The 23,414-nt window shown below is 55.1% G+C and overlaps 2 protein-coding genes across 4 annotated transcripts in view; one reads left to right on the top strand and one right to left on the bottom strand.

Moving 5' to 3' along the window:
- Positions 1-2,810: 2,810 nt before the first annotated feature.
- On the bottom strand, positions 2,811-12,920 carry GPR137C (G protein-coupled receptor 137C). Its single transcript, XM_035328044.1, has 7 exons — positions 12,548-12,920; positions 7,418-7,461; positions 6,439-6,667; positions 4,910-5,059; positions 4,242-4,364; positions 4,003-4,118; positions 2,811-3,273 (listed from the first exon to the last, which is right to left on the bottom strand). Exons 1-7 carry the CDS (start codon positions 12,896-12,898, stop codon positions 3,102-3,104), a joined length of 1,185 nt encoding a protein of 394 aa, XP_035183935.1. The 5' UTR covers positions 12,899-12,920; the 3' UTR covers positions 2,811-3,101.
- A 476-nt stretch (positions 12,921-13,396) lies between these two features.
- Positions 13,397-23,414, top strand: part of TXNDC16 (thioredoxin domain containing 16) — a 54,416-nt gene continuing 44,398 nt past the window's right edge. For 2 of the 3 annotated variants that reach the window (XM_035326907.1, XM_035326909.1), the window contains exons 1-7: positions 13,397-13,811; positions 18,855-19,058; positions 19,808-19,890; positions 20,980-21,053; positions 21,680-21,754; positions 22,081-22,202; positions 22,723-22,813. In XM_035326907.1, the coding sequence (XP_035182798.1) occupies positions 18,890-19,058; positions 19,808-19,890; positions 20,980-21,053; positions 21,680-21,754; positions 22,081-22,202; positions 22,723-22,813 (614 nt within the window). In that variant the 5' untranslated portion in view covers positions 13,397-13,811; positions 18,855-18,889. Of the gene's footprint in view, positions 13,812-18,851; positions 19,059-19,807; positions 19,891-20,979; positions 21,054-21,679; positions 21,755-22,080; positions 22,203-22,722; positions 22,814-23,414 lie in introns of all 3 variants that reach the window. The other variant, XM_035326908.1, reaches the window with a different exon arrangement.

Raw genomic sequence — 23,414 nt, forward strand, 5'->3', positions numbered from 1 at the left:
GGTGCTACCCAAGAACAAAACCCACATGCAAGGGGTTGAGGTGGCCCCAGCCGTAATTTTGCCCCCAAAAATGCAGAGTGGAGGCAGGCAGCACTGTGCGCAGACAGAGGGTGTGCTGGTGAAGCTGCTGCTAGCTCCAGCAAGCCCAAGGCCACACTGATAAACCTGTGCTGGGGTGTAAGGAAGTGAGTGAACAGCGAGCTGCTGGGCTGAGGTTTTCACCTCCTCCACAGCTCAGCACCAGCGGGGGTGCTGGATGGGCTGCAGGCGGGGACAGGAGCCTGAGAACCCATGGGAATGCTGCATGGGCACCCCTGCCTGGGCAAAGGCAGCTTTAAGGAGCTACCGGCGACTTTGTGGTGGAGCAGGCAGATGTCCCCATGTCCTGTGCTGCCACAACCACCCCAGCCCCTCACCTGGGCAAAGGCAGGCTGCAGCACCACGGCTGGAGCTGGCCTGGCTGGGCCACGCCGAGAGCAAAACTCAGCCGGGCCTCCGGCAACGTAGCACAGAAACTTTTTCCTTTTTTTTTTTTTTTTTTTATTATTTCAACATCGTAGTGCTTGGTTACAGTTTAGTGAAGAACAAACAGGTACATTCATTGGCCACAGCTTCCTGTCGCAGCCGGCAGCTGCCTGACTGCAAAGCCAACACACTGTTAAACCAGACCAAAGGAAAAAAAAAGTTTAATGAAAGGCAACTATGCATTAAAAAAGTCATTGTACTTCTCAGCTATAAATTACTTCGGTAAAACACAAGCCCGACCCCACGGGGAGCAGGCAGAGCTTTGAAATTAACGGCCATCCATACAAACGAGGAAAACCAAAACACTTTTGCCAGTCACTCACGAGTACATCAGCAAGGCGACTCACTGCCCCGACCTGCGCTCCTAATGCCAGGAAGATCATCTTGGTGGTGTGTGCTTCAGTGCAATATGAACAATGAGCCTGTAGCCCTTTAATTTTTATTTTATTTTTTTGCACTACTCTCCCTTCCCTCCAAAGAAAAACTTAAAGTGCTCCTAGTGCTTTGGAATTTAAGCAAGAACAGGGGCCGCTAGCGTCGTTCGCTGTGTCTTTGGTGACTTATGGGAGAAGAAAGAAGGGCAACACACGGCGGCTGGGGCCTTCCTTAGCTCTGCCATAAGTCGAGCAGTGAAGGATGGAGCAACCTCCCCCCGCAGCCCAGCCCAAGCAAGGAGCCAGGGCTCTCACACCACATCAGACAGCAGCCGGGAGAGCCGTGGTGGTCGGGATGGAGCTCTCTGGTTCAAGTACTACAGCAAGAGGGATGTGGCACGAGGCCTGATCTCAGAGCCCCTCTCCAACAAGCAGCGGAGGTTGCTCCTTCCCTGGGCCAGCACGAGGGAGGCAGGTCAGCACGGAGGGCCCCAGGCCAGTGCGGGGACCACACCAAGGGGCTGGGTGTGCTGGGGGTGACAAGTGATAGCAGCTCAGTGCAAGCAAGGCAGGTGACAGGGTGACACGGGGTGACACAGGGTGACCAGGCCACACCAGTGAGGGCAGGGCAGAGGGAAGAGGCCAGGGCTGCCCCGCTGCTGGGGGCTTCTCGCACAGGCTGCTGCGGCCACCCTCCAGCACCCAGCTCAGTACCGCACTACCCCACCTGTGGGAGTCCTTCGCCCCAGCTAGGTCTCCCTGTGGCAGGCATGTTTGAGCAGCAGGAGCGGCTCTGAGCAGGGCAGCAGCAGTTCCAGTTCATGTTTTTGCTAGGAGGTGAGAGCAGCTGCCAGCCCCCGACCAGCGCTTCCATTCGAGCACGGGGCCAGAGCCACTTCGCTCACCCCATGCAGGGCTCAGAGACATGCCAGGACCCACACCCAGTCTGGAAGGCAGAGCCTCACCTCCCAGAGCCCAACAGAGCTGCAAACCAGGCCAAGCCTGGCTGTTCTGGTCCGAGGACCGAGTCTGAGAGCAGCCTCCTCCCAGCCTGACCCAGCACACTAGAGCCCTGTGGCCACAGGCAGCTCCATGGCATCCAAGGGCAGAGCCAGGAGAGGAGGGGAAGGAGCCCAGGGACCAGATTTCTGCAGCTTCTGCCCCTTCCGTACACAACAGCAGGCCTCCTGCGCCTCCCTGGGGGCTCTGCTGGTTCACATTTGCTCAGGTTAGAAGTCTCGCTTATCTGCTAAATGCCAGTGAATACTGCGGGGCAGAGGAGCCCCACGATGGGTGAGGAGGAGGGATCAGGACCACTCTCACCCCCACCAGGTGAAGCAGCCCTGGTTTTGCACACACTTTAGGCCTGCGCACCGTTCAGCTGAGCCAACTCCAGCCCTAAGCTTCCCCTGAAGCTCATCCCCTCCCTCTCACCAGCGGCTCCAGCCCAAGCCAGCCCTCTTCCTCCGCCACAAGCCAGGGGTTGGTCACAACGCAGCCACCTCAACACCAGGAGGAGCACTCGGTCTCACCGTCACAGGCCTTCGCTGTGGGTATGCTTCGAGCCCACAACCCTAGGTAGGATGGATCAGCAACCGGGCGCAACCAGGGCCAGCGGTCAGAGCGAGACCACGCTCAGCGGCCCCGCAGGGCGCGGATGCGGCAGCACGCTTCAACACCCGCCGCACCGGGCCCTGCCCGTAACACTGTTAGCTGAGCTCCACGCTCCCACGTGAGTCAGGATGCAGAGTACTTCACGGAATACACCTTCGCAGGAAGACAGTGCCTCTCCCAGCTATGGATGTGCAATTAAAAGAGTAACTAGAACAGTCTCAGACCAGGCGCGGTCTGAGCGAGATCCGTTCCTTCCAAGTGTGCAGATAAAAGTGCAAATATGCATTGGATGTTTTCTTTTCTAGTGAGGAAGCTCTGGTGCATTTAGCTGCCAACATCTTGAAGACCAGACCAAGAAAAAGCTTCCAGAGAGTTCAGCTTCACTTTGCTACATGGTACCTTAAAGTCACAGTTCTCTCGCTTACTGCCCACGGCCATAGGCTCAGTCCCGCTTGCGGCCGCGGCAGGTAGTGGAATGTTTGTGTCAATGAGTTAGATGCTTCAGGGGAAGAGGGAGAGAAAAAATACAGGTTACAATCCTATACACGAATGCCACTTCTGGGAGGAAAAGGGCCTCGCACAGCCTCCTCAGTTCTGCGGCGCGGGGTACGAGCTGTGCTGGGTGTTGGCCTCCGAGCCGCCTGCAGCAAAGAGCAAGGGGGCACTGTCTGCAGCAGCCCCGCCGAGCTGGGGACCCGCCGCGTAGCTGTCGTTCCCAGCCAGGGACCCGTAGCAGCCAGAGCACTGAGGGGTGGCCAAGCTGGAGGAAGAGAGGAAAAAACAGACAGGGGCTCAGAGGTTAATCATTTTGACGGTTGCTTCCACTGCTAAGCGGCCCAGGGAAGAGTGCTGCCCCCAGCACCGGCCACGGTACGCGTCTGCAGAAGGTTGGGACGGATTGGTGTCTCCAAGGAGCCTGGCTTGGAGGAAGGAGGTGCAAAGAAAGGAGCACCAGGTCCTACAGAACTGGTCAAGGAGGGACAGAACCTCTCAGTTCTTCACAAAAAAAGCCTGGCCAGGAGGACCTCAGAGCCCCAAGCAGCAAGGCCAGGTTTCCCTTGAGTTTTGCTGGGGATACCAGAGCCTCCTCCCCCACCCCAGGTGTTCCTGCAGAGCTTTGTCCCACATCTCTCCCAGGGCTTTACCACCTCACTTTCCAGCAGAAAAAAAACTCCTCTGGAGGTAATTTAGGAGCCCCCTCTCCCCCAGCTGAGGAGAGATCAGCTTTCCTGGCTGAGGCCTCCTGTCTGTAACCACTGCGAGCAGCCAGTGTGATATATCCACCTCTCAGAGCTGATCACTGCCTGATAAAAACCAGCTCTTTGAGCTACAGAAAGGAACAAAACCAAGCTCAGTGAGAAGGCCCTGCCCCATCCACCTTGCCCAAGCTGCCACTTATGCCAGCACTTTTCTTAAGAGCAGGAGCCAAGAGCCCTGCTGCTTCCACACAGGACAGCAGCTGTCTCCACCTGCCCAGCACAACACTCACCCTCCTTCTCTGGCCCCAAGCCGCGACAAGTCGTCATCGCTGTCGTAGCGCCTTGGATTGTCGAAGAAGTAGGCTCTGGAGCTGTAACTGTGACTATTGACCATTCCTGCTGGAGTCTGTGAAAGAAAAAAGGCCAGCAGTGAGATTTCTGACAGCCTTCCTAGAGGTCTGCCCCCACACGCACCACGGGTTCCTCCCCAGACAGGGGTGTAAAGCCACAGCAGCTCGCCCAGACCTACCAAGTTCTGACTCAGTCTCTGAGCCCGGAAGAACAGCACCACGAAGGTTGTTGGCACCAGCTCCCAGAGGAAGAGGACCACTCCGAACACGACGTATTCTTCGCTGCTCACTTCCACGTGCACCTGTGGACAGAAGTTCGAGGTCTCTGAATTCCTAGCCAGAGCTACACCGCTCCCAAAGCTGGGCACAGCGCACAGCTCGGGATCACTGCAAATGCAGCCAGATCCTGATGAAGGCAGGAGTCCCTAAACCAGGAGTTGTCACCCTTACTCAACTGCTGCCGTTTCAGGGGAGAAAGTTCTCTTCAGTGTGCTACAGGGGACTGCCAGCTCCCCCAGCGCCCCAGTGACTCTCCCTTGCCTGCAGCCGTGCCTTATTAAGGCATTGCTCTTCTGCTCTAGTTGACTTGTTCCTCCTCACCCCCAAAAGAGGAGTTAGACTGAAATTGATGAGGACAACAGAATCCCTCCTGGGGGAGGGAGACTGAGGAAGATTCAGGCTTGCCCTAGTGGAGAGAACAAGCAGGGGTTTTGAAGGCAGAAATCCACTTACCTGGAGATTTAGAGAGATAGACACCCCTGTGTAACACCCTTTTCCCCTACACATGCCCCCCTGGGAGCCCTTTCACTTCGCTACCAGCTCTGGCCTCAGGGGGTAACAGGCTTACCTTGTCAGAAAGGTTGTCCCAGCCGTAATTAAACGGACCGGGAACACTGTCCGGAGATATGGCCACAGCTACCAGGTTATAGCAAGCCCTTGAGGAATACAGAAGAGCGACTACAGATCCCACAAGAATAGCTTGGCAGACAGATGTTCCCTAGAACAGGAAGGAAAAGCAGTTTTAATACAGACCTTCCTACAGAGCTTGGATCTCCCCCCACACTTAAATACACGAGAAGCTCTGCAGGCAAGAATGACCTTGAATATTCGTATGTTGCTAAAATAATCAGAGCTGGTTAAGAGCTTCCTCGTGTGAGGAGTTCACTGGAGTAGCAGGAAAGGCTCAAGGCACGGGAACATCACCCTCAGGGTTTTATTGATAGGCACAGACCTGCAAAGTTGGTTCAGTCAGCTCCAAACGGGTGGCCCAGAGGTGGCCTCTGCAAGCCCAGCCAACAGCTAAGAAAACCTTGCTGCTTTTACATTCTGAGCAGGCCCAGGCTGCAGCTACTAAGTCACTGCGTGGTGGAAGCCAAGACTCAGCTGGCTTGCCTCGGTATGGAGGCAGACAACCCACTCAGGAAGCTCACCTCATTGACCTGCTCTCTCAGGAGGTCTCTCAGGAGTCCTTCTGACACCTGGAAGGACGGGACTCAGAGCACATGAGGTGAGACCCTGCATTACTGGGAAGGCAGCAGCTCAAAAATATCTGAGCCAGGCAGCTGACTTCCTTCTGCACCCGACTGCTCCCAGATCCTACATTCTGCCCTACAGGTGCTTCCAGGCTGATCGAGAGACTGCTGCCTGCCCTTCTCACCAGGCTGGGCGCCCATCCCCACCCCGGGATCGCTGCCTTTGACAGGAGTGATGGCTTTTCAGAGGAAGAGGGTGGGACAGCTCTCAGGTGCTTGTTTAACTGCAGCCTGCTGCCCTAAGACTGCTGGTGGTTCACTCACTTCATCTGCTGGAGAAGAGTTATGCAGGTTCAGAACCTCACCTGTCCTTCTGCCCCGGGACAGGGCCTACAGAAGGTTCTCCTCCCATCCAAGCTGCTCTTCTTAACCAGGGCAGGTGAGCACTGCCTCTGGCTTAAACAATCCAGGCAGCTAATGCTGGACTGTTAGCAGATCCCCCCTGCGGAGTTATGTATGTCAGAGCTATCAGCACCTCACTGTGCTTCGTGGCAATATACTGCAGAAACCGCATCGTACCTCTTCGAGAGCCCTCTCTTCCAAATTCAAATTCCAAAATTAAGCTGAAGATTTAGTTCCAAAGTTAAACCGCTAAAATTGAGGAGCAGAAGCGGCTCCTAAGCCTCCTGCTGTGTTCCCCTAAAACACACCGGGCACATCATCCCTACAGCAGGAGCACACACCTTCTGGAGAGAGGAGCCCAAGAGCTGCCACCTTCACATGGGAAGGAATATCTGAGTGAGAGTAGCTCGGCTGCCACCAGGCCAGCAGTGCTTTAAGCTCTGTATCTCTACACCCAGCCGGGGGTCGCAGCCCCAGCGCAGTTCACGAGGCATTTACCTACCTTGGACTCGAGGTAGACGTTTGCTGAAGACATCTTTCCCAGTTTGCACATGCAGCAAGCCAGGGAGATTGCACAGAGAATGAAGAGGCTGTCGTTGACCAGGGCACGGGCAAGGACCGTCCACCTCAGCTGGTCCTGTGGGACCCCGCCGTGGATTAGCATTGCACAGGTCAGGTTCACCACGAGGAAGAGGAGGCTGGTAAGTATGGAGCCCAGATACAAGAGGACCCTGGAGAGAGGAGAATGGAAAAACAAGAGTTAAGCCAAGCGGTTCTGGAGCCGTACTTCACAGTCCTTCAGCAGGGAGGGCCTCCCAGCAAGCAGAACTCAAGGCACGCTACGAAGCGTGGGCATTGCAGGAAGTTTCAGTGGTTGTACTGACGGCCCGAGTCCGCAGAGTATTTGTCTGAGCTGCTCTCCCATGGCAAGAGCCGTGTAAGTGGTCATGAGTTCAAAGACTCATCTTCTGACAGTCGGGCTCTTATCTTGCCAATTCTAAGCGTTGCTCGAGCTCTGCATTAACTTCAGTCGATACATTCTGAGTCATCACAACCACTGCAGCTTCTTTATTGAAAGCCACTGGAGCTTGTGCTCTCCTCCACGGGTTTCCCTGGAAATGGCCAGGAAGCACCTGGGCTGCACAAAGGTGTACGCACAAAGGTGGGCCACCTTTGGCTCAAACACCTCTCTTGGAGGTGGGACAGCTCAGGGGGACCTTGAGAGTTCCTCTAGCTTGCTATCAGCGCCCGTATGGGGGTGCTGATGGCACGTGGAGGCAAGCAGCACATGTTGCAGCTTCCTTGGTACCCTGGGAGCTCACATTCCTGCTCCAAGGAGCAACAGTGATCCTGTCAGAGCACAGCTAGGTAAGGCATTAGCTCTGTTCAGTTTTTGGGGTCCAAAGCCCCTAATCCTGGCACCGCAGCTTTAATTCACCTCAAGCAGCCTTTAAAGATTACCTTAGAGAAGTTCCACTTACTTGTACTTGTTGAATTCAGCTGCACATTTCACTTTGAATATGACCTAGGGGGAAAAAAAACGCACAGCATTACTGAACGTGCCCTACAGTTCTCCTTTAAGCTTCGTAAGGATGTATCCAGCCAGATGCTGGCTCTCCTGTTGTGTACCTTGAAGGCACCTGTTAGCACGCAGTCTTGCTTTGTTCCCACTCATGAGAGACTGGTGCTGTGTTTCCTGCAGGAGCCAGGCCTCAACGCAGGTGTCTGAGGGGCAAGGACCTTAAATATCCCATAGGCATGGTGCTTATTTAAATATTTTATGTATTTTAGGAGCTCAGCCATGCTTGATTTCCCTGTTAAAGACCGCTTCAGCCAGACAAACCTTCAGCCAGACAACTAATTGATCTAAGCCAGCCCGGTGGTACTGGATTACGGACCTGCGGGCTGTAAGAAACACGTAGAGTTCTCAGTTCCTCCACCCTACGGCTGTTTGTAGGCCAAATTCACCTGAGAAGTAACTCGGAGGGAAGAAGCCCTCCGGAGGTGGAAGGCCCAGCTTCCCGAGGTGTGCGGCACACCTGGTGACAGCGACCTCACTCTTCAGAGCACCACGCACTCTGTTCGAAAGGGGATCTGTGTTGCCTTCTTCCCCAGCACCCCAGGGACCGGGAGGCTCGAGCCGCAAGTTGCACAAGACCAGCTGTGCTTCAGCACCAGTCACAGGCCAGGCGAGCAGCGAAGCCCCGCTGCAGGGGGACAGGCGACGCGGAGCTCACTTGTCACACTTGTCTCGGCACAGCCATGGCAGGAGCTGGTTGTCAGGCTGGGAAAAGCACAGGTGCTGCTACAGCCCCCGCCAGGAAGGATGCCAGAGCTGAGGGTCACATTCAGCCTCGGAGCCTGTGCCCTGAGGACAGGGATCCCGAAGGAGCTTGGGAGGACAGAGCCACCTAGGCAGATCCAGCGGATGTGTACTCGTGGGGTCAGCACAAATCCGATCGCTGCGCAGGTGCCGAGGTTTGGTTCCACTTCAAGGAGCCCTGCAAGAGGTCCTCCCTGACATCTTTCAGCCCTCCCTGTCACCTTCCGGGCTGCAGCTGCAGAGAAGGATCACTCACCCGTCCCTTACCAGGCACCCTTGCTCAGCTTTCCCTCCCGCTGGGATTTCAGCGCCACGAGGCTTCAGAAGTCAGGCTCCTGCCAACAGGATTTCCAGCAACGCTTCAGGATTGGAGGGTTGTCTGCTCCATTATGGTAGTTCTGAGCATTTGAAATCTCTCCTGCAGGAATTGGAGAGCTTCAAACCCTGTTCCAAGTACTCCAGGCAGTCCCTGAAGCCCTCTACTCCGTCCCCCAGCCGAGCAGAGGAAGGCCACGGGGCAGCAGAAGGGACGTGCTGGCTCCAGCAGCCCTGTGCAGGGGGCAGGCTCCCCGGCCCTGCCCTCTGAGTGCTACAGCAACCCGAGACTCCTGGCTGGACGGCTGCCACACAGAAAGCAGGGGGAGGCCGTGGTACCAGCCTCGGGCTTTTCTTAGCCCCCAGCTATTTAGCCCTGTAACTTCAGGCAGGGAGCAGCCACCACTGGGTTTATGGTGTTTTCATGATTAAGGCACGGCTCATCTGGTGACGTAACTCCCCGCTTCCCCGCGGGGCTGGCTCAGGAGCACTGCTCGCTTCTGGGTTCCCGTCCTCGAGCCAACGCTGCAGGGCGCTCAGCACCCGAGGTGGAGAGGGGCTCTGCGTGAAGGAGACAGCTCAGGAGCTGTCCTGTTCCTTGCAAGAGGTGAGGGGTTACTTCAGCCCAGCCAGGTGGCAGGACAGGAGCCGGCAGCTGCCTGCTGAAACCAGCAGACAGAGGTCCCTGCTAGCCCTGAACAGCCTCGTACAGCACTTAGCAAACCTCAGGCCTCTTCTGGTGACACGTCCTTTCAGCATCTCGCACCAGCTGCAGCCTTGGGAGGAGAGCAGGGCAGAGAAGAAAGCTGGGGGCCCCATAAAGCCGGGGGCTTTCCTTTTTGAGCAGACATTTCACAGCAGCGAGCTCCTTCCTCACACCCCCGGCACCACAAAGTGAACTTGCAGTGGTTACACGCTGAAAGCATTAAAAACCTCATCCTTGGGAGGAGCGACAGAGATGTCCCAGCTGCTAGGAGCCGGCAGGTGAAAGACCCCACATCCCACAGACGCAGGGCAGCGAGGACGAGCAGCTCCCAGGCTGGATGCTCTCCCCGTGCCTGCCTGCTCCAGCGCAATTAGAGCGAGCCAGGATGAAAGAGGCTGATGTCATCCCCTCAGATGGAGCGCTCCGAGAAACCCAGACAGGTTAAGGGTTACGGCCACGCCAGTCTGGCGGAGCAGCCCCAAGCAGGAGCCCTTACTCATTGCTGTCGACTCCCAGGCCAGCCAAGAAGGTCTTGGAAAGGGTCAGGACGAGGTTGTTGCGGCTGCATTTACAGGTATCGGCTCCTGATGATGACCTGGGGGAAGCAGCAGTTGGCAGGCTCTCGGGAAAGGCGGTGTTACTCAAGCAGATGCCTGGCTGGCAGCAGAGGAGCTCTTCCAAACGGGGCTGGGGTGTCCTGGGGATCCTTCTGCCTGCTCGGGGCAAGGCTGGGAGGGGAGCCGAGGAGTTCTGATAGACCCTAATCTCCAGGCTTCCTGCAGAGAAACTCTTTGTTACAAGCTGAAGCAGAAAGAGAAGCTTCCAAGCAGAAGGCATTGCAGCTCCCGATGCTCCAGGTGGAAAAAGCCTGTGACAAAAGGAACTCGAAGAGGACAGCCTGCTCCCTGCAGACAGGAGGAGCAAGAGGCAGCTCCATCACTTTGGATTTCGGTCCTACAACGGTGCAAACTCACCCGAGCTCTCCATGGGTATTTGTTGTTTCCCGAGGCTCTTCCCCCACCCAGCACCATTTCATCCCCAGCTCGGGGAGCTCCGTAAATCAAGGGAGATCAGCGCAAACACCACAGGCCACATTTTCCTTCCCTGCTTAGACAGATGCCATTCCTCCGGCACCTCCACAAAGGCAGCACTGTGTGCAGAGACAATTAGCCATGCCTCCAGCACAAAAGCAGCCTCAGCTTTTATCTGAGGGCATTTCAAACAAGGACAGCAGCCCCAGAGCCAGGACAGCCCCGCGCTCCTCTACAGGTTGCTGCCAGCTGGCCTGCGAGAGCTGGGAACTGCTGGGCCCTCTGAGCACCTCCTGCTTGAAGCCACTTCAGTGGATCTCGAGATCCTGAGCCTCTTCAGGCAAACCGCTGCGGTTCCACGGCAGCTTCCCGCTTTTCCTAGCTGGCGGCAACGCTTGCTTGCTCCTCCTGTGCTTTAAGGACAGCACTGAGCACATCCAAGCTGGCATCAGCATGCCGTGTGGTGGTAGCTAAGAGGATGGGCTAGTTTCATCAGCCAAGCGAAGGAGGCCAAATACCACGACTCAGCACCGTTGCTGTTGTTAAAATGGAAGCCAGAAGAGCACCGCAGGTCCATCTCGGCAGATCTCCTCCAAAGCCCAGCTTTCACCACCGTGAGATCACTCCAACACCGTGACGTGCCGGACACCCATGCTGCTCGGGGCAGCCAAGCGTCAGGCCCTTCTCTGCGGCTAAGCACACGCACCCATTCTAATAAGTCATTTTATCCTTTCCCACTCGGGATTCCGAGCTCTTATTTCCTCAGGCAGGATTTCCCTTGGCTCCAGGTCTTCAAGGAGAAAGAAGCAGGGCATACCCAGCCAGAGCCCGCTGCAAACCGGACATCGCAGGAGGAAGGGAGCCTGCCTGAATTTACTTTGCTTTTCTTTAAGCCTGCGGGGAGGTAAGCGTGCTGTCAAGTCCAGTAGCCTCGAGGGAAACAAATCCAGCCAGTTTGGGGCAATAGAGCTCGGGATGCCCTGCTGAGCTTGCCTTCCAGGGGACACACAACCACCTACCGGCTGGAGCCATCAGGTCAGGCTCCCCTCAACCTACAGAGGGATTACAGACACTGTACCATACACGTTATGCAGCATTTGTTATTCTGCTGGCGCTCGGCAGGCAACGTCTCCAATGCTGGCAGAATCCCGCCAGCTTCCAGGTGTTGGGGCCGGGCAGGGAAGCACCCGCACAGCTCAACAAGCCCACTGCTCTGAGCCTCACGTTACGCCAGCGCGGACGTCCTAGGGAGAACGAGCTCCTAATTCCCACCGGTGACACATCGGAGCGGCTTCGCTGCGCGTTAGTGATCCCTTTGTGAGGCTGGCGGAGAGCTGCAGGGTCTGAACAACAAGAGGCGAGCTGGAAGGAAAAGTGCTGCCTGTTTATGAAACAAGTCCCCGAACTGGAAGGCTGTGACGAGAAACTGGAGCAGAAGCAAAATATTCAGAGGGGGGGGGGAAGGGGAGGGAGGGAAGGATTTTGGAGGGTCAATAAAACCAAGCGTAAAGGAGCAGGGGAAGGAGGATAGAACACAAAACGAGCAGTGGGAGAAGCCAGGAGAGGAGGAACGCGGATCGGCAACAAAAACAAGCGGCTCGGCGCCGTCCCAGCAGCAATCTTTGTGCCGGGAAGGGGCTCGGCTCCGCAGCCCAGGCTGTTACGGGGGGGGAGACAGAGGGGTTTTGGGGGTTCGGTGTGGCACCAAGGGGCACGGAAAGGAGGGGGGCTGCTGGCGGCGAGGAGACGGAGGGAGCGCAGCAACAATAGCAGAAGAGGCTCCGGCTGGTGACGTAATGCTTGGCGGCCCTCCAGGCCCCTGCTGCTGCTGCCACTTTCTGGGCCCTTTGCAGGAGGGAAATCAATGAGAAAAAAAGAAAGAAAAAGACAAAAAAAACCACCCAGCCTCGTAAAGGACCCCACGGCGCTGCCACCCCCGTGGAGGCAGGCGATGGGGGGAGACCCCTGTGGGGAGCAGGGGGCACCCTGCGTGTGTGCACCTCGGGGGGCTGCCCCGAGCCCCCTCCCCACCCCAGCGCTCAGGGCACGACCCCAAAATCTCTCTTTTTCCCCTCAAATCCCCATTTTCCCCCACAGCTCCCTCTGAGGGGGGGGGGGGTTATGACCCCGGCGCGCTGCTGGGCGCCTCTCCACCCCCTAAACCCCCCTGTAACCCCCCCGAGACCCCCTCAGACCCCTCCTCGGGCCGAAAACCGAAGGCGGGGAAGAAAATTACCTCAGCGAAGTAGAGCGTGAGGAGGCAGAGGCTGCAGAAGAGCAGGCAGCCGGGCAGGCAGTAGAGCAGCCAGTGGGCGAAGGGCTGCTGGAGGCGGAGGGCCCGGGGGGAGCCCTGCAGGCAGAAGGAGAAGAGCGTGGTCCTGAGGGCGGCCCAGAGGAGGCCGAGGAAGAGGCAGAGGGTGCGGTAGCTCAGCCGCCGCTGCCGGTAGTAGAGGAGCAGCCAGAGCTGCAGGTAGGCGAAGAGGAAGAGGGAGGCGCACAGCGCCGTGTGGACGGCCGTCAGCCCCAGCTCCACGCCGGACGGCACGGCCGGGGCCGGCCCCTCAGCGGGGGCCGCCGGGGGGTTCATAAGGGAGCGGGGGGGGGGGGGGGGCGGGGGGGGCCGGCGGCACCGAGCCCGCGGTCGCCGCTCCTCAGCCCCGCGCGGGCACCGCCATGAAGACGCCGGGGGAAGAAGGAAAAAAAAAAAAGGCGCCCGCCCGCCCGCCCCCGTCTCGCCGCCCGCCCGCTCGCCGCCAACCAAGAGCGGCCGGGGGACGGTGGGGTGCGGAGCGCCGGCATTTGAGGGGCTCGCTCCCCGCGGAGCGCGCTCCCCATTGGCTCCGCCGGGAGCCGCCCCCGCCCGCCGCGCACAGAGAGAGAGGTGATTGGGCGGCGCTGACTGTCAGTCACCGATAGGCGCCTCCCTCCCGCCCCATCCTCCGGGAGCTTTTGGATTCTTTAGGTTGCCGTCGGCCGCCCGCTTCGCGGCTGCGCCCCGCCTCGTGGGGGGGGCTGAGGGCGGTTCGCGGCTCTGATTGGTGCGTGCGGGGAGGGGGCGGGGCCGGGGAGGGGGCGGGGCCCTTCGTAGCGGCGCGGCGGGTCCTGGCAGGTTGAGGGGGCCCTCTAGGGTCCTGGCAGGTTGAAGGGTCCCCGTAGCAACAAGGCTGGGTCCTGGCAGGTTCAGGGGGTCCCATGGGGTCCTGGCAGCTTGAGGGGGTCCCATAGGGTCCTGGAAGGTTGAGGGGCCCCCTAAGGTCCTGGCAGCTTGAGGGGTGCCCCAGCAGCAGGGCAGCTGGGGGCGCAGCTTGGGTGTCCACCACGGTGGGGGCTTGGGGACGTCGCTCGGAGCCCCCTCCGTGTCCTCATCCCCCACGCTGAGACCCCTGAGGCTCCGATCCGTCACCCACGGCGGGCTGCTGGGGCCCGGGAGCCCTGCCCGTGTGCTCCCCGCTGGGGACGAGGGACGAGGGAGCAGCAGCGCCTACACGCCGGGCACCCAGGTAGGTGACATCCCAGGGAGGTGACATCCCAGGGAGGTGACATCCCAGGGAGGTGACATCCCAGGGAGGTGACAGTGACACCCCTGAGCCAGCCCGGAGATGGCTCAGTGCTAACGTCCATCATCATGGGGCCAGCGAAGCCACAAGGTTCCTTGCGCCAGAAGCTGCAGCTCCTGTAGCTCACGATAGCCTCGCCTTTGGGCGCCCTCACCCCCCTTGTTCCAGCCCCGTGTCTCATACGCTCGCAGCAGGGCCTCGTGCCCGCCTGATGCGGGATCCAAAACCCCTGGCGTGCGGGTGGCAGAGCAGGGGAGAGGCAGCAGGGACACTGGGGGAAGTGTCAGTGTGCCGGAGAGGAGCCCCGTTATCTCGTGACTTCGTGTGCCAGATGTGCCTCCCGTCACATGAGCTGTGCTGGCGCTGCTCTGCGCGGCGGGGGGGGGGTCACACAGCAGTCTGCAGCGTCCTGAAAATGCTGGTGGTGAAAAGTGGGTTTGTCTGCCCACAGAAAGCCTGCGAGCACTCTGGCTCGAAGCAGTGCTTGGGGACAAATACCGGATAAATAGCGCTGTGGTGAGGCTCTGCCTTCCCTCTGAGCGCAGCTTCGGGCTCTCAGCATTGTCCCCACGGGGCAGCCTGGCTGGGACGCTTTTTGGTGTGTTCAGTGTAGAGATAAACCCCTTTCTGTGGCTGAGGGCTCAACGCCACAACAACATATCATAGAGGACACCGCTGTAATCAGAACTGGCCAGGGTGGGAACATCGCCTGGCTTCTCCCTGTCACCGGTTATATGACATGTGCCTCCTCCCCAGGCTGCAGGGGAGAAGGGGCAGGTGGGAACGGGCAGCAGGTATTTCCTTTCCGTGTTTACGGACGAGTGTGGCCCCCTTCCAAAGTGGCGAAGAACCAGCTCAGCGCTGTCACCACTCCAGGGCTGGGGAACAGTGGCTTTTTGACCTTACTCAAATCAGCAGGGGCAAAGCACTGGCCTTCAGAAATTTTGAAGGGAGCTGGCTGAGGAGCTCTTTGTTCCAGCAAAACTGCATAGTGATAATCAGCCTTAGACATGTCAGCTGATTAGGAGAAGGCTGGTGCTGGTCACTTTTTCAAGGGAGGGCAGGGAAGAGAAGCCTGCAGTGAAAAATATGTAAAACAGCGGAACATGCAGAATTGCTGCACAGCCATAGGATTCCATGAAACCAACGCATAACTCACCCTGAAAAAAAGACAAAGAGACTGAAATATTGCTTATTGACATCAGCAGCATTTCAGCAGCTGTCAGCAGTATATGGCAACAGTTGTCAGGCATCTGACTTGGAGTTTGTGTGGTCTTTTGATGAATTAAAAACTTGCAGGACAGCCCGGCCCTCCGCTCAGCAAAGTGTCCATGGGCTGAGGGTTTCCAGATGCACTTTAGTGGGATCCCAAGGGCGCTTTCTGTGTCTCTGGCGAACCAGTTTATCATCTCCTCGGGAGAAGACAGGCTTGCAGACAGTACACCTGTTGGGACGGTCTCCGTGTTTGGACAAGCTAGCTGCAGGCAAGTTTGCTGCTTTAGGAAAGGCCGGGCAGTCAAGTGTGTCTTGTGGGATTACCGTGTGATCTGGAGAGCAGGAGGCTGAAACAAAGAGGTTTTAGTGGAGCCAGACTCAATGATCCCTGTGGATCCCTCCCAGCTCAGGATATTCTCTGATTCTGTGAGTTTTCTGGATCCCCTAAAGAAATCCTCTGTGCACAGTCCAAAGTACAGGACGAGCCCCGGGGCTGGCTGCCCAATGTTACGCTCTCCCTTGTGTTTTTCAGCAGCCTGCGTATTTGTTCTGGGGCATCCAGCCATGCCAAGGAGAGTGCTGCAGGCCAGCTTTGCCTGCTCTAGCTAACGGGTTGAGTCCGCCCTGCGTGGATTTCGGGCTTTTGTGTGTCCTCTCTGCCAGCCAGTTGTGGAGGGCTTCGCACTGGTTAGCTGCTGCTGGGAGGGCAGGACAGGCAGGCAAGCCTGGCTGCCAGAAACACAAACCTGCTGGGTGCAGAGTGAACGTCCTGCTTCAACAAAAGGCCGGATCTGTAGTGATCGTCACAGGAAAGGCTGAGGTGGCTCCGTTATGCTTTAGGAGCATTTTCATAGGGAGTAAAAACTTGCTGGCTGGGGGCTCTGCAGCCTGGAAATACTGGTGTAATGAGATGAAATGAAGATGAAGCAGCAGTGTAATATAGTCAGACCAGAAGGGTATTTATATACATATATTTATGTTGGTGGTTTTTTTGCACCTTGTCCAGTGCATCTTAAAAACCACCTCCTATCACCCTCCTTTGAAATAAATAAGCTGCAGCTTAATAAATATTGGCAGCGAGGGGCAAGGCAGCAGGAACTGTAGATGGGGTCCCAGGGGTGATGAGGGGATCCCAGCCGACGTTTACGATTCAGGATTCCCAAGCTGAACCCATGGAGCGGAAACAAGTTATGCCAACGTGAGATTTTGTGCTCTGCGTCTCTGGTGTATGCGCTCACATCTGAGGTCATCTGCAGTGGCCTTAACCATCTTAACCTCGCGGTGTTAATCTTCCCTTGTTGGAAAAGGGGTGACGCAGGAGATGGCCTAAAAGCCAAATATTCCGTCAGAGACCGAGTGACGAAGGCTGGGTGACGGTGGTGACGTTTAACACCCATGTGGAGCCGTGGTCGTGTGCTGGGCACCCCTGTACCAGGCCCCTCCACGGCCCTGGCAGTGTCCCCAGAGGCACTGCGCGGTGTCACTTGAACCTGTGCGAGGTCTGACACCACCGAGCAGGAAAAACAGGGCTGGGGAAGCTCTCAGAGGTCTCTTCCCTGCCCCAGGCTGCTCTAGTGCTATCTAAAATGCCGTTTGGCCAAGCTTTTCTTCATGTTCTCCACAGGGGTGTTCTCCCCGTCCCCAGCAGAGCAATTCCAGTGCTCCACCATGAAGCTTGGGGTGCTCTGAGGACTGCTTGTCGTCCCCTGGTGCGGCTGGGTCCCTATTATAGCTGGGTGTGCTCAGACGTGATTTTGACTGCAATAAAGTGCTCAAACCTCCAAACATGTTGGGAATCCCTTAAACCTGGGTTCAGTACCTGCTGGTGGGAAGGCGGAGCAGGCCAGTGACCGCACCTCCGGGGTGAGGCCTGGCTTTATCGGGGGTTAAGAGATGTTCTCGAGGGCATTACACATGATTTTAGGGGCAAAATGGGAGATGGAAGGAGGAGGACAGGCTGGCAGTCAGGATATGAGCAAAGGGGATGGGATCGCTGCCAGATTTCCAGCCGGGCGAGTGGATGGTGTTGTAATACCGAGGCAGAAGGAACAGACAACAGACTGACAACAAATTCTCCTACCTTGAACAGTGTTTAGAGACGTGTTTTCAGAGGTTACCAGCTTGGACATGTTTATGGGGCATGATTCACAGAGAAAATCCCAAATATCCAGGTGCTCCACGTCTCCCTGGAATATGGGTGATAAACCTCGCCTCCAGTTCTGTCTCTGAGCCTCCAGGGTGTGCTCCTGAAGCTCCTCTGTACACCTCCGAGACTTGCACATCGCTGTGGGGAGCCAGGGACTGGGGCTGGGAGGAACAGAGGGCTGCAGGGTGGGAAATTCAAGGAGAAGGAGAGGGATCAGCAGAGGTCGACGCGGCACAGGGGGAAGCCCCTGGTCAGGAAGGAATAACGAGGAGGTGAGGGGACACAAATGGGGACGGATGAGCACATATTTGTGAGAGAACAGCCAGAAAAGTGTGGGATGTGTGTGCTGGGGTGGTGGGACAGTGAGGGACTGTAGTGGGGCAGATGGGACGGGCTCTGGGAGACGTGCAAGGGGAAGCACAGCAGCCACGTGGAGATGTGGAGAGGCCAGAAGGCAGATGCTGGAAAAACTACAAGAGCCAGGAGAGAGATCAGGGCTGGGGGGGAGCTGGAGCTGTGCTTTAAACTGCTGGCACCCTCCTCCAGGTTCAACGCTGGGAAGTGTGTGCATCGCTGTGGGCTGCTCCTCTGGCCTTGCCTCCGTGGTTGGGAGCTCTCCCTTCTGACCCGGGCTGGTTCCCACGTGCCAGGACTGAGTTTATTTTTCCATCCCGCCGCAGCCAAGTTTGTCATTCACTAAACATCCCCCCGTCTTCTCGATCTCGGTCCCCTCTGTAAGCCAGATGAACAGATGGGAGGGCAAAGGACCAGGAACGCCTGTCTCTTCCCAAAGTGGGAAAGGAGAGAACCGGAGACTTCCAGATGAAAAGAGTTCATTGCTTCCTCAGCGTTGCCTTTGTTCCTTTGTGCTGCTAAGGCCTCCTCCAAACACCTCATGTACATGGGAGGGAGAGAAGGGAACCTGTGAAGGCTGAGCATGCCTGGCTTTCCCTAGCTGCCAGCTCTTGGAGCAAGGCAAAGGGACTTTGCCTGCTTGTTTTCAAGCATTTGAGTTTGGGCTCATAACGGAGCAGCGATAACAAGCTGACAGCATCTGACAGGGTGCTGGGGGGAATGACAGTCCATGTACACAGGGGCACTTGTTAAGGAAAACAGCTGCAGCTCGTAATGCAAAGCAAACATGTTCTTGGTGGCTTGAATTCCAGCTTTGTCCCGTTGTTGAGCAGGGATGTTGTTGACCAGCCCTGCTGCAGCTCACTCAGCAGCAGAGATGGGTACCTGAAGGGCAGGCTGCAGAAGAACCTGGTTTCAAACAGGGGAATTAAATGACAAAAAGGTGTTTTCTCATCTTTGTTTGACTCCAAAGGAAAAAATAAAAAAGGGGAGGAAAGAAAAACAGCTCTAAATTGAAAGCACTGAGGGTACGTGCGCTTTCAGATACCGCTCAGAAGAGAGGGAATGGCCTTTGCTGTCATTTTCATGGTTGCGTGAATCACCTGCTGTTCGAGTAACTAGTTTGTGATGTCCTCAAGGTGTTTGTGTAGCTGTCACATCTGTAAGTTAGTCATGCTGCACCTACCGAAACAGAAAACACTAATATATGGTTTTTTTTTGTTGTTATTTCATTGTTTTTTGTTGTTGTTGTTTTGTTTTTGTTTTTGCAGTTGTCGCTCTCTGATGCCTGTAACCGATAGTAACCATGCCAGCCCAGAAGGACAGATGGTTTCCTTCCTTCTCTTTCCTGCTCTTCTGTGCTTACTTCATTCCGATGCTGGGAAGTACAAGTCCGCTACAGGAGTTGAGCCCCCAGGAGTATTTCAGCAGCTTGCAAGCTGGCAGGGCATCCCTGGCTTATTTCAGCCATAAAGGTATGTGTTCAACAGCATGCACTTCCATCAGCTGGGTTTTCAGGAGAGGCTCGTGTTGGGGTGTGTGTGAAAGTGGAAAAACGAGGACACAATTCCTGAGCATTTTAAACCCAAAGCTATTTTGAAAAGCTGGTCAAGCTCAGCTGGCAAATTGGGGTTTGCATAGCTCCTGAGTGCTCCTGGCAGACAGAGTGTCTTGGGGTGCCATCTGTCCTGGCTGTGTCCCTAAACACAGTCCTTCAAGCCTCTTCATTAATTTTCCAGATGCCCTCTAAGGAGCTACCCCCTGAAAGGTGCCGTGTTTCTTTTCTGCAGCACTTCCCAATGTAATCACAAGGAGATCCATCACCTTGCCTTTCTTGTTCAGCTCCTCCATGACCCCCATGGTTTCTCAGAGGATGTGGGCTGAGAAACCCAGCGCAGCTCCCCCCTGAGGGGCTGGGTGTGTTAGGAAGGAAGGTGGGGAGCTATCAAAAAAAAAAAAAAAAAAGCTATGGTGGCTTTAGTGAAGGGGAGGACAGAAATCCAGCTGGATTCAGGGATCATCCATGTGATATAGCTACACTGATGCCCACCCTCCTCCTTGTAACAGGTAGGTCAGGCAAACACAGGCAGACAGTGACCCCCAGTCTCAGGGCAGTGAATTACCTGGCCCGGGGAGAAGAGGTGTGTTGTTCTGCTCTCCTGCTGTCTTGTCTGCAAGAGGAAGGGATTGAAACCACTTTTTTTTTTTTTTTTTGCTGTTTTAGTTTCTCCTGGTGCCCAGCCCTTCTTGGAACAGATTGAGAACTCAGTCGAGGCTCTGCAGGACTATGGCATTTCAGTGGTGAAGGTAAATGAGAACAAGGAGTGGGGCAGGGTATTTCTGCAGGGCTGACTGCGGGGTGGACAGAGGGTGTCTTTACCTACCTGGGCGATGGACAGCAGTGGGACCCTGCAGGAAAGTGGGTGCTGGCTGTGCAGGGCATTCATTTTTTTCCCTTTCCCTGGCCTGTGGTAACCACAGCACACTGCTGTGAAACAAAACCATCACACCTGCTTGGGGGTTGTGTCAAACCTTCTGCCTGTGGGATTGGGTAGATTCCTGTGTCCAGGGGAGACTTTATGTTGTCCACACATCAGACAGAGCTTTGATTTGCATTTGTGGGTTTAGGAGACATTTAACTTCTCATATTTTTATTGAAAATTGCCCTTTTTCATGGGAAACCTCATGGGCCAGGCTTGGCTGGCTGACCTGATCTGACCTCCCAAGCAGTTGCATATGGTTTGTGGCATTGCCTGGTTACTGATGTGTACCTCTAAACATGATACAAGGAAGGATATGATCCCCACTGTGGTGCACAAAAGAGCATCAGCGTTCTCCTTCTCTCAGGGCACGGAACTTGCCTGATTCCATCTCTCCTTGTGCACTGGGAGGGAAGAAGCTCAGACAGAAGAATGTTGGAGGGGGTCAGTTCACTTCTTTTCAATACAGTGCAATAAATGCTAAATAGGATGTGATATTTTTTTTTGGGGGGGGCTGAAATTTTCTGCAGATTTAGGTGAGTGAACTACAGATTCATGCAAGCGCAATTAGATTTTATAAGAAGTGCTTATAAATGTGTGCGTGTGTGTTTCGATTCCTCCAGACAGACTGAGTTCAGTAAGCAAGCAGTGGTCTGTCACTTCGAATATGCTGGGCAGATCACAAGATCTCTTAATCCTGTCTGACCCAAATCGAGGCAGGCTGAGCTGGAGAACTGAAATACCAACTCCAGTCCGCAGCACTGCACTCTGTTCATCTCACTGTGTGATTGTATTTTCTCTCCCAGCAGTTTTGGAAAGGCTAGCACTTATATTCTGGAATGGGAGGACGCTGTCGTACCGTATGTTTGTAGACATTTGTAGAGCTGAATGTCCAATAAATGCTTTCAATATCCAGGTTAACTGTCCCAAAGAGGATGTCTCAAGATACTGTGGAAAAGAAAATGCATTAAGGAAAGCCTACCTGTTCAGGTAAGGGGGGGCTTTCAGGGCACCACGCTGTAATTGCTTTCAAGTACAAAGGTTTGGAGGAAATGCTGTCAGGGAGCAGAGATCTCTGCATAGGAAACACGGAGCCATGAGGACAGCAGTGGCATACAGAATTTATCAAAAAGTACTCCAAAAAGTTCCCACACATGCAAAGTAGATGCCTTGTCCTCAGTCAGTCCCTCTGGGCTCCCACCACCAGGTCCTCAGGACTACAGTCAGTGCCCTAAGTTCTGGGTCTGCTCCTAGAAAGGAACACTCTTTGGTGCCCTTCCTGTCGTTGTGGTTGGCTCACCTACCATGGGTGGGAAGGTTTAGCTTTTGGTCTCTGCATGGGCTGTCAGTTGGAAGCTATTCCACGTACCAGGTAGAGGGCTTTTTCAAAACTAATGTGCTCTGCTCTCATTGCCTATAATATATGACAGAGGAGGAGACCAGTGCTATCAGGGAAACCCTGCTAGTCAAGGAACTCCTCAAGTTCAGTCCTGACATCTTCCTTCCAGCCACACCTCCCAGCAGACACCTGGAGGTGTCACACAGTAGAAATGAATTTAGTACGTGTTGCTGATCTTTCACGGTTTCTTTGGTGATATTTTTTCTTCTCTCCCCAGAGGGAACATGCTGATCAGAGAGTTTCCTACTGATGCCTTGTTTGACGTGAACTCCATTGTTGCTAATGTTCTGTTGTAAGTACAGACCAGACTCATCTCTGTGAAATCACTTATTTTCTGTTTTCACTTGTCGATAGAAAGTTTTGCATAAATATAAACTGCACACGTTCCAGAGGCTGTTTTCAGCCAAGCAGAAGGCTGCTCCTCTCTTTGGTATGGTTTGACCCTGTTAAATCTATGCCCTGGACATGACTCACCAGCGCACATCTGGGCAGCTGTATTTGGCTGTGAATCTTGCATCTGCCAGTAAGAAGCTGGAGTTTGGAGTTCCATTGTGATTATGTGGCTGCAAATTCTCTCTTAAAAGAAAGCAGTTGCTAATGAGGTTTCTGTCTTCTCAGTGCCCTGCTCTTTAATGAAGTTAAATACGTTGAAACACTGACGGATCTTCAGAACATGGAAAATGCACTGAAGGGGAGGTCGAACATGGTCTTCGCGTATGTACCAGCTACTGGAACAGCAGGTATTATCACCCAGCTTTTCTTCTTTGCTCCCCCCCAGGAGCCTTCTGTTACTAATGTGGAAGGGAGCTCATTTTATGACTCAGTACCCTGCAAATGGAGAATTGAAGAAATGCGAAAGGGCCACCCAAACATGAGCTCTCCACCTCTGCCTTGCCTTGTTGCCAAATGAATCATTTTGACCAAGACGGTTTTGCTGGGAGCGCACAAGCTTTCAGAGATGGACCGGACAGAGAAAGCAAGCCAGTGGTTGCTGCCTTAATAAATAAACCCGTTGGCAGATCTCTACTACAGATGCGTAGCAGAATGCATTCACTTGCCCCACCTTTGTGTTTAGTGGAGACCAGCAGTTGGGTTCAGCCCCGGTGACTCAGTTACCTCCATAGCATGGCTTCAGCCAGTTGTGGAGTTTTACTGAGAGCTCCTGAAAGCTTCAGTCTTGATGCTTGTGACTGGGAAGGATAAAGAGGGAGATCTGGACTGAGCTACATCAGTGAGTTAGTCACGCCTTTCTCTTTCCAGAGCACAGAGCTGTGATGGAAGTGGCTTTTGTCTACGGGACTGTCCACCAGTTTGTTCTGACAACTGAGGCAACGCTGTTGAAAGACACCAGGTATGTCCAGACACACACACAAACACCCACACCAGGTATATCTACTCCTCTGCACTGCTTTTTGGGTTTCTCAGATTCTCAGGTCAAACCTTGCTAGCTTGCATGGGGGAAAAAACACTTTCACTAGAAGTGAACCTTGTAGCCTACCTACTTTTAAAGCATCCAAATACTGCCAGGCCTGTAATACACCGGGCTCACTTCTGGCTTCATGCTGAGCTAGAAAACAGATGATTTCCAATGAAAGATCACCTTGGGGTCCTCCAGGGTGTTTAGGAATCTCCTTTCCAACCAGCTGGCAGTGCTGACGTTTCTCAGCCCCCTTGGATGTCAGCAAGCTCAGGGCCTGCATATGCATTTCGCATCTCAAAGTAAAAGACTCTGCCCTAGGATGGTATTAGGTTGACAACCAAGGTTGGACAGTGAGATCTGTTTTGCTTTTTCCAAACCTGATGCTGCTTGACTTCCTGGATTTGAACTAGCCATTGTTGATGGCTCATTGAATGGGATTTTAAAAGGGGAGAGCCAGCCCACTGTCTCTCCCTTGCCTAGCTGACTGACCAAATCTCAGCCATGGGTTCGCTGGAGCTTTGCAGAACAAGCC

The sequence above is a fragment of the Oxyura jamaicensis genome, chromosome 5 (assembly GCF_011077185.1).
Source record: "Oxyura jamaicensis isolate SHBP4307 breed ruddy duck chromosome 5, BPBGC_Ojam_1.0, whole genome shotgun sequence".
NCBI lineage: Eukaryota > Metazoa > Chordata > Aves > Anseriformes > Anatidae > Oxyura > Oxyura jamaicensis.

Coding starts and splice junctions, on each gene's coding strand:
- GPR137C (XM_035328044.1), bottom strand. CDS start 12,898: ATGAACCCCCCGGCGGCCCCCGCTGAGGGGCCGGCCCCGGCCGTGCCG. Junction 7,462..12,547: donor TCACGCTCTACTTCGCTGAG/GTAATTTTCTTC, acceptor TTTTCCCCCTAG/GTCATATTCAAAGTGAAATG. Junction 4,365..4,909: donor GGGACAACCTTTCTGACAAG/GTAAGCCTGTTA, acceptor TTCTGTCCACAG/GTGCACGTGGAAGTGAGCAG.